A 10,477-nucleotide genomic window follows, 5' to 3' on the forward strand; every position below is an offset into this window, starting at 1 on the left:
CAGCTGGGAGATGGGAGAGCAGGAAAAGGGCTTCGAAGGAGGGAACGGGGCGGGCCGCAGGGGCAGCAGTGGAGCTGGAGAGAGAGGACGAGTGGGAGGAGAAAGGTGGGGAGGAAAGGAGTAAAAAGGCTCTCAGTTCGATCCTGGAGGCAGAGGAGCAGCAGTAGCGGCAGCAGCAGGAGGAGCTGGGGAGGGCAACATGCGCTGGCCAAAGGTAAGAAGAGTCACCCTCTCACAGCGCTGCATCCACCATTAAGAAGGGGAGGGAGGTGGGAGGTTCTGTCAGCTGGGAGGCGGGAGGGCGGGAAGGTGCTTTGTGGGGGCGGGGACGCAGGGGCAGCTGTGGTGCTGGAGGAAGAAGGGCTCAAAGACAGGGACCCCATGTTCACGGTGAAGGGTCAGAGTGTCTTCAGGAGTGTCACCTTGCAGTCATGGGCTGTGTATGATGATCAGTACACATAGGGACATATTTAAAAGGAGCTTGCGCCATTGCTGCATCATTTTGTTGACACAGCGGCAGCACAATCCATGCTCCACACTGCTCCATATTTACAAACTGACGCATTGAGCCTTACGCGTCAGTTTGTAGAAGCCTGCGTCACATTATACAGGTGCCAGGTATAATGTATGCAGGGTAGGCATTCCCAAATAAAAAGCCACATAGAACTGATGCAGTGAAATGTACAACTTTTCATTGCGTCACTGTACAACTTGACTGCATCAAAATCGTTGTCAGTTTTACAATGCAACTCCAGCAATGTGTCATTTTAGCGCCAACAAATGGGTCAGAATTTCTGATGCATTTGTGAAACCTTGCACCATGGAGCTCTGTGTTGTAAATACAGTATATCCATGGCTTTGTTAGGGCATTTGCGGCAGGTGCGAGAAATCCAATGCTTCGATGTAGATGCGTCAGATTCTTATAAATATTCTCCTTAGTGTATTGTAATTGGATGTTTGATACCACATTCTCAGGGTACATGGTGGTTTGAGTGTCATGGAACTACTTCAGCGGCACTTTGTCATATTTTGCCTTCTCTTCTATTTAGCATAGATCATCTTTTAGGGACACCTTTTTGGTTACTCTGATGGGGCCCATTATCTGAGTGTCATTTAACGTGGAAGAATGGTAACTAATCTATGAGAATAAGAAACCCTCTCCCATCTTTTGAGATAAAAAACTTTCTGCTACTACAGGTTTTGCTGTTTTGAGGTGTTTTGAAGTCAACCATACTTCTTAAATCGACTTCAAAATAATGAAAGGCAGAGCCAGGCTTGCAGGGATTCTGTATCCCACCACACCAATCTCAACAGCAGGAACTGTTGTTGAGCTAACTATGAATATATCACTGTTCTCTTACAAATCTACGACAAACGAGGGGTCTCTCCTGTCCAATGAGCTTCAGAGGCAGAGGGGATCACTTGATCAATTTTCCTTTAATTTCCATTTTCTCTTCCCTTCAGTGTCACTATGAACGGAAAGACCATCGCCTGCAATGGGAGCTGCCAGGCCATTGTGGACACTGGAACATCCCTCCTTATGGGGCCTCTTACAGACATTTTAAACATCCAGAATGCCATTGGAGCAACGCAAAATTCTGGAGAGGTGAGTGCCATGTTTCACCAGTCAATATTTAAAGCTTCAAATTAGCACAGCGATTAACTCATCAATTAAACATAGGGGTTTATTTGCAAGAAAGTGAAATATCAGCTCTCATGGGGCCCCAAAGGCCGACATGGGAGCACTGTATTTACAATACAATGTTACTTGCTGCACCGTGCTGCACCATTTCATAATAAATAAAGCCCTAAGTGTTTTAATTGGCTGCTGTAAATTCGATCAGTTAAGAAAGAGAAGCATAATCCGAAGCCTCTGGTCCTGCCACAGAATTTAATCAAATAGATGTATTTAATCTGGAAGTCTTGGACCTAAGCTCTCATGATCTTTTCCTTTTTTTTAGTATGCTGTGAACTGCAGCACAATGGACACCCTACCAGATATCATATTCACCATAAATGGAAAGCAGTACCCGCTCTCGCCTAAAGCCTACATTGATCAGGTAAGAGCCCACTGCAATCAGTAGAAGTTCCATGGACCCTTGATGGACACTTGGTGGCACTAACTCCATGTTGGCTGAGGCCCAGTGGTGGAACAAACGTTCTGTTGAAATTACAAGCTGCTTTTTAAAACAGATGGCTCATTTACAAGCTTTTGCCAAAGGGCAGCGCAGCAAGTCACTTTGCTTCACTGCCCAGCGGTAAAAGGAAAGGGCTGGAATGCCCCGTATTAATGAAATACGGCGCATTCCTGTTCCTTCTGCCTGCATCAGCACACAAATTGGTGCCTAGTGCCAATGCAGGCCCCCTTGCACCGTGGTGCAAGGGTGTCTGCATTGTTGGCACAATTGTTTTTCTGCAGGAATCGACATCTTCCTGAAAAAAACAACTGAGGCGTTTTCCTCTTTCTATGTGTGCTGAAGAATGCAGTAATTATGTTATTTCTCCTCGTTGCGCTTCCCTTACACCTCCCCTGAGGAGGTGTAGGCTTTTGACTCATTCCCAGGTTTACAGAATGTTGTAATTCTGGGAATGTTTCAAATGTCATGAATGTTACATGGGAACATCTACCATAATGCCTATCACACACCTCCCCGATGCAGTGTGACGCAACGCAACAACTTGTGCTGCGTTGTCTCATTTCATATCTACAAGGCCATAAAAAGCCACACAGGTTAGGTTTACGTTGCTTAGTAGATATGGCTCCGCAGTGCGCGTCGCCTGACCTTCATTAAAAATGACGTTCCCAGGTGTGTAAAACCTAGACACCTTGCATCTGCTTGGGCACTAGCTGGTGGAGGCACAGGTTTAATGTTATAAAACAGGATCTTACCTTGGCATTTCACTATCAAATCATTGCCGACTTTATAAGCATTTCTTATTTTAATCAAAGAAAATAAAGAAGATGGTGGGCTAAAAATAAAGAAAATCCTAATTCATTTCACATAACACTTAAAAGAGTTTACTGAGTAAAATAAAACAGAATCGGTGTAGACAAAATATTGGATTGCGATTTTCCCAGTTTTAATTTAGAGCCCAACTAGCATGTAAATTCCCGATTTGGAAGAATATTGACTTAATGAAATATACTTTGGAAAGAACAAATATGAGTTTAATCTTTCTAAATTTGAGTTTTTAATTTTTCTTCTATACAGAGCTCATGTAACAGTAACTTCCAAGGACCATCGCCTGGATTCTGGGTCTTGGGGGATGTCTTCATCAGAGAATACTTCACTGTTTTTGACCGAGCAAACAACCAGGTTGGCTTTGCGCCCATTTCAACTCCTTCCCTGAAGAATAACTCAACAAACTCTTCAGTAAACTTTTCAACACCTTCCTCAAAAACCTTCCCAACAAATTCCACAAAAACCTTTGAAACAACATCCCAAAAACAATTCTCAGCCACTTCTCTGAAACCACTCTCAACAACTTCCGAAAAACACTTCGCATCTACTTCCTCAAAAGAACAGTCAACCACGTCCTTGAAAAAAACCTCAACTACTTCCCAGAAAGACTTCTCAACAACTGCCCCAAACCACTCCACGTCGTCAAAAGGGAGAACTGGTTTTAGCTCAGCTCTATATATTTCCCTATTGTTGTTTATCTTGCTAGCTATGTAAATGTCACAGTAAAGCATAGTTGGTTATTGTACAAAAAATAAAGACGAGCACCACAACATTTCCATTGGAATCTGGCATGTGTGAGATCCTTCAGAAGATGCTAGTTTTAGAACTATTTGATAACCCAGAACTGACATGCACTTGATATGTATTCTTGTAATCTCGCCACATTATTTATCAGCTGCCCTATACACAAACATCTGTGCATACATTGCATAATCTATTGTACTGTGCTTGTGTGAAAGGTAGGAACAGGTGATTTGAACCATAAACCCAAGTATTAATTACACATGTAACACAGGTTGCTTCCACTCAGGGAATGTAGCACGGAAATGTCCATAGTTATGAAGCCTTTCTGGTGTCCTTGCGTCAAGAAAGGCGATGCAAGGACAACGCAAAGGCTTCAGTAATATTTACGAAGCCATGCAAAGCTTTGCACAGAATGGTAAAGTATGGTGTCTGCTTGCACTGCTTAACGTTGCATTTCAAGCGGGGAGGCGTTCCATGGCTGGAGCATGAGCACTCCAGTGCATTCATCCATGGATTTTGGAGCACTTCCAGATTAACAAAGATTAGTAAACATGGGTATGTGTCAAAATGCTACAGGTTCCCAAGTGGGACGTGAGAAGCAGAAATATCTCTATTTCTCTTCCTTATTTCCTCTACAAAGCCATCACTGTCACTAGATCCCTGGGTTGTGATTTATTTGATTTGTTTGCTCCCCAACCAAAATTTTATGTTGTAAGGGTTTTACATTGTTGTTAGAAATGGGGTCTCTAGTTGGCAGTCTCAGAAGTTGCTTATCTCAGAAGCAATGCGTAAAGCATTGCACATAACACACAGTAATACAGTGAAAACACTTCAAAGGACACCACACCAGTTTTAGAAAAATAGCCAACATTTATCTGTGTAAAACAAGACCAAAATGAGACAAATCCAACAAATAGTAATAAAATATGAATTTTGCAAGAATTAACTTAGAAATACAGTTCCTTGAAGTCGATAGCTCTGTCTGGGGCTACCACGGTATAGTGAACAACAAATCCAACAGTTCAGGCTGGCTGCGGGGTCGCAAGCAAGCTACAGCATTGGGAAGACCAGCAAACAGTGCCTTGGAAATGTAGGGCATCATGATCCTCACGATGCGAAACCGAGTGCAGCGTCACTTGCGTCAGCAGGCGTCGGCAGGTGTCGGTTCCGGAGGTTGGTGCAGGGGTCGCCAGGTCCTTGAAGTCACAAGAGTTGCAGAACGATCTCTGGGCTGATGACAAAGTCAGGAGCACTGGCGTTGATGGTGTGAGGGCTGCGGTGCAAAGTGAGATGATGCGACGTGCAGTGCCCACAGGTCACAGTGCAGGCAGTGGCTCTGTGACAACGTCCTGCGGTGTCCGTGAGACCAGGGCTGTGGTGTGAAGCGGGGCAATGTGCGGTATCTTCAGGTCATGGTGCAGGCAGCACCGTCGTTGTCACTGAAGCGTTGTCGTCGGTAGCCCCAAGGTGGCGGTACGATGCAGGGCGGGCACAGTGTGGCGCCTACGGGTCGCTGTGAAGACAGGGGCGTCTGTTGACATTGCTGGAGTCGATGGAGCTGATGTTGGTGAACCGGGGCTGCGGTGTGGGACGGGACGATGCTTCCTGTACCTCATGAGCAGTGTCCTCAGGCCACAGTGCAGGCAGCGCCGCTGGTATCAGCATAGAGCATCGTCGTCTGGGATATCAAGGCTGCGGTGTGAGCAAGGCAATGTGGAGTGCGGGGCTCACAGGTTATGGTGAAAGCAGTGGCTCGATGTCGGAGTCATGTGGTACGTCGGTGAGACCAGGGTTGCAGTGCAAAATAGGGCACGGCTCCGTGGGGTGTTGTCAGGTCAAGGTGCAGGGAAGCAGTGTCGTTGACGGCATCGTGGTGTTTTTTCTTCTGTTGCAGCATAAAACATACAGTTCTCAGTGCTGTAGGCAGATGAATCTGAAGTCTTTGATATCCCTGAGACTTCCAACAGGAGGTAAGCTCTACTTCAAGCACTTGGAGAAACTTCACAAGCAATATACACAGCAAAGTCCAGTCTTTGTCCTCTCTTTAAGGCAGAAACAGCAACTTCAGCCTAACCCAGCAAAGCACACACAGAAAAGGGGCAGTACTCCTCCTCCAGCTCTTCAGCTCTTCTCCTTGGCAGAGGTTCCACTTGATCCACAAGTGTTCTAAAAATCTGGGGGTTTGGGTCCATTACTTATACCAGTTCTGGCCTTTGAGCTAGGCAAACTTTAAAGGAAAGTATTTGTTGTTCCCAAGAAGGCCTTACCCAGGCCTGGCTCCATACACACTCCAGGGGGCAATAGACTGCTTTGTGTGGCACCAGACACAGCCCTTTCAGTTGCAGGTGTCAGTTCCTCCCTCCCCCTCTAGCCCAGGAGACTCATCAGGATAGGCAGGCTACACCTCAGCTCCCTTTGTGTCACTGTCTAGTGGAGATTCACAAACAGCCCAACTGTCAGTCTGACCCAGACGTGGATTCCATAGGCAGACAGAGGCACAGAATGGTTAAGCAAGGAAATACACACTTTCTAAAAGTGTCATTTTCAAACAGACAATCTAACACAAATCTACCAAAAGATGTATTTTTAAATTGTGATTTCAGAGACCCTGAACTCTGTATCTCTATCTGCTCCAATGGGAAATTACACTCAATAGTAATTTAAATGCAATCCCCGTGTTAACCTATGGGATAGATAGGCCTTGCAATAGTTACATCCAAATTTGGCAGTATTTTATTATCAGGACATGTAAAACACTCTAGTACATCTCCTACATTTTAATTATACTGCACCCTGTCCATGAGGCTACCTAGGCCTACCTTAGGGGTGCCTTACATGTACCAAAAGGGAAGGTTTGGGCTTGGCAAGTGGGTACATTTGTCAGATCGAATTGGCTGGGCAAGACTGGATAAAGACGTGACAAGATTGAATCCCTGCCTACTGGACTCTTATTGTCTTCATTTAGATTCCTCCTTCTTCATGGCACTTTATTTTTACATTACCAGACCTGTAAATTCTGGCTTTAATTGAGGATGGAGTATCAAATACTTACATGCAAAACAAATGGGCCTATAAACATCAGGTTCCCATTAGTAAGAAATTCCACAGACTCCTGAAGCTGGTGATGGAACTTTGGTCTCCTTGGCATTAGTTATAGAACAAACCTCACCACTTCAATTAGTTATAGCTAGACATTGTGAACTTATAACCGTTGACTGAATTGCAACTCTACTCTATCCTAGCATACAAGAAATAACTTGGTTGTCAACACCTAATCCTTATATAAATTGTTCTGTAAAACACTATTGTTTGGTTCTGAGTATAGCATGACTTGGTGAACCTAAATTAACAATTATTTAGCTAATAATAATCAGGAATTGAGATCTAACCATTTAATATCTGCAGCAGTTGTTCAATCATTGTTTTTTTCAGTAAGTCTACCTGGAATTTGTAGAGGTTTTAAGAAAACATTTTTTGAATTACCACCTCAGAGGCTGTATAATTGTCACATTAACTTATATTCTAATGCGGTTCTTCCCTGTGGAAGGATATTTCTCTTGCTTTTTTACCAGAAAGGGAAGCACTTTAAGCATACAAATCTAAAGAATGTTCCTATCCCTCTGCAAATCTTGACCTGGAACATCATTCTTTTTGGGATCTGAAAAAGATACAGCTAAGGTCTGCCTAGGTCTTTGGAGAACTAAATCAAGTTACTAAAGAACGCCATCATCTTTTCAGAATTAGGTCTGATTTGGGACCTAACACTTATTATGAATACAGTGATGAGAGGAAATTAGCATAATAGAACCATTTGGTCACTTTGAATATCAAGTAACTTCCTACGTAACACATCTGCAACATTCCATTTATTAATAGATCAATAAATAAAATAGCCACAAAACATTGCAGAGTCAAGACAATCTTCGATTGGACAATTTCATTAAAAATATTGAAAACTCAATACTTTTTAAATTAAACAAATTATTATAGAAAATTCATTTGAAATAACTCTGCATTAGTTGCTACAATTACATACTTGCTAAAGAACAGTAAACATGTTGAATGGATTGCTAAAGCTTCTCAATCAATAGTATTACTGACAAACAAGTTGACAAAGGCTCCTATCTTAAAACATCCTATTTGTTTCCAAATCATTTATGTTGGAAACATATACTTCTAATAAAGCTGATGGACTGTCCTACTACAAGAAAATGAGGAAGGTTTTGTACATTTGCTTTTATACTCAAAAGTTCTGATCAAAGGAACAAACTCTTTCTGTTCTACAGAAAGAGCTTCTAGCAATTAACAAAGCTTTTATAGAATAGCAGCACTTTAATTTGGGAACTCAACATAGATTTGTTTTGTCAATACTGTCTGTTGGAACATGCAAGTTCTACAAAAAGTGGAATGCAGGAATAGCGGAAAGACTAATAGAAAACAGTATGACCTCAAGATATATTAAACATATGATGGTGAAAGAAATTCTGTCCAATGTGTATGTTATCATTATAGGGTGATGTATAAGTGTCACTTGAGCTGGATGCACTAAGGATCTAGCAAACATTGATCCGTTTAGATCACTTGTAGCTGACTGATTGCTCCAGGAGTTTTCTCCTCACCCACTGGACCGTGACAGAACATTACAATACGATGACTTGGGGGGGAAAAAAAGTAGAAAGAGTAAATGGAACCAGACTGAGGCAGGAAGAGAATGGGAGACACTGAGGGGCATATTTATACTCTGCTTGCGCCGAATGTGCATCAAAAATTTTGACGCACATTCGGCGCAAACCCTGCCCCATATTTATACTTTGACACCCGACCCCGCAGACGTCAAAATCCCACCATGTGCGCAATTTTTTGGAAGGGGGAACCTGCCTTGCGTTAATTATATGCAAGGTAGGCGTTCCCTTCTAAAAAATGACTTTAAGGCTTGTGCGCCTTATTTATACTATGGTGTCATTTTGACGCACAGGAGGGGGCGGGCCTTAAAAAACGGCGCCCAGCCTGCTGGGCGCCGTTTTTTAACGCCTGGGTCAGGGCAGGCGTTAAGGGACCTGTGGGCTCAGAAGGAGCCCAGACGTGCCCACCCATGCCCCCAGGGACACCCCCTGCCACCCTTGCCCACCCCAGGAGGACACCCAAGGATGGAGGGACCCATCCCAGGGAAGGAAAGGTAAGTTCTGGTAAGTATATTTTTTCAGTTTTTTTAAAGTGGCATAGGGGGGCCTGATTTGGGCCCCCCTACATGCCACTATGCCCAATGACCATGCCCAGGGGAAATAAGACCCATGGGCATGGCCATTGGGCAAGGGGTCATGACTACTGTCTTTGCTATGACAAGAGTCATGTCAATGGAGTTTGGGCGTCAAAAAGAATGGCGCAAGTCCGGTGTGAGGCCTGGTTTTTGCCTCAGACCTGACTTGCACCATTTTTTGACGCACAACCCCCATTTTCTCATATGCCGGCGTTGCCTGGTGTGAGTAATTTTGTTTGACGCGTACCAGTCCGCAGCGCCGGCTAACGTCATTCCATAAATAAGGCGCCAGCATGACGCGTTGGAATGGCGTTAGCTGGCGATAAAAATGTTGACGCACAACTGCGTTGGCGCAGTTGTGCGTCAAAAAGTATAAATATGGCCCTGAGTCTAATCCAACCAACACCACCACCACCCCCTGCATAGCAGATGATCAAGTGCTTTTAGGTAGACGCAAAAGAAAGGGAGCAAATGTGGCCAAAGCTCACAAAAGGACATCTGTATCCTATCTTGTAAAGCTATCTTAATTACACTACAAATGAGAGATCTAAAATGGTATGCAATGCTGTGGTGAAGGTATAACACCTATCCAAGCTAGTTTAAAAGGACTGACACTGTAATCATTGGTATGGCCAGTATTTTCATGTTTTACCAACTTCAAGAACATTACTACAATTTAGTAATTTTCTCCTTTGAAATAACATAATAAAGCGGCAAATTCAAAAAGAAAATATATCAAAAGTATTTTAGAGCTGTCGGGATTATTCTTAAATACTTTTAACAAACATATATGGCCTGATTTAGAACTCGATGGACAGGTAACTCCATCACAACGGTGACAGATATCTCCTCTGCCAAAATCTAAATCCCATTGGACATAATGCGATTTAGATTACGGCAGACAAGATATCTGTCTCCATTGTGACAGGGTAACCCGTTCGCTGAGTTCAAAATCAGGCCCAAAGTCAGAATTTATATGTTAAAGAAAAATAATACAGTGTTTTCTGCTATCTATGTACCGTCTCTTCCATAACCTCAGCATACACAAAAATTTAAAGTATTCTTCTCTAAGTAGAGTGCCAATCCTTCCTGTAGGTCTTCCAGGAAGATGTGGACATCCGCTGAATAGTCACAATAATTTGAACCCACAGTCCGATGTTAATAACAGTGTTATTAATGCTTCTAAAACATGAGAGCCCAAGCATCCATCCCAAAATAGGTATTGCATACCGTCAGCAGAGCACACTCACAGAACAAGCACAGTCAGGCATTAGCAGATAAGTTTCCCGCTCTCACGGAACAGATACACCATGTTCACCAGTTGAGAAGCTTCCCATCTTCACTAACCCACATTGCTGCATCCCTTACACAACAGGTACAGCTGAGCTTCAGCAGTGCAAGATTATTCTTCACAGAACAACTGGTACATGGAAACAATAGTAGATCCTTCCCTCCCTAGCACGACAGCAGTAGTACAAGCTCACTACTGTCACAGAACAGGTACATCTCAGCA

At 43.4% G+C, this 10,477-nt stretch overlaps 1 protein-coding gene across 1 annotated transcript in view; it reads left to right on the top strand.

Moving 5' to 3' along the window:
- The window catches only part of LOC138249013 (pepsin A-like), a 69,707-nt gene extending 66,030 nt beyond the window's left edge, over positions 1-3,677 (top strand). The window contains exons 6-8 of the mRNA XM_069203070.1: positions 1,465-1,606; positions 1,962-2,060; positions 3,213-3,677. Coding sequence (XP_069059171.1) covers positions 1,465-1,606; positions 1,962-2,060; positions 3,213-3,677 — 706 coding nt within the window. The remainder of the gene's footprint in view (positions 1-1,464; positions 1,607-1,961; positions 2,061-3,212) is intronic.
- Positions 3,678-10,477: the final 6,800 nt, after the last annotated feature.

Source organism: Pleurodeles waltl, chromosome 8, assembly GCF_031143425.1.
Source record: "Pleurodeles waltl isolate 20211129_DDA chromosome 8, aPleWal1.hap1.20221129, whole genome shotgun sequence".
NCBI classification, from domain to species: Eukaryota; Metazoa; Chordata; class Amphibia; order Caudata; family Salamandridae; genus Pleurodeles; species Pleurodeles waltl.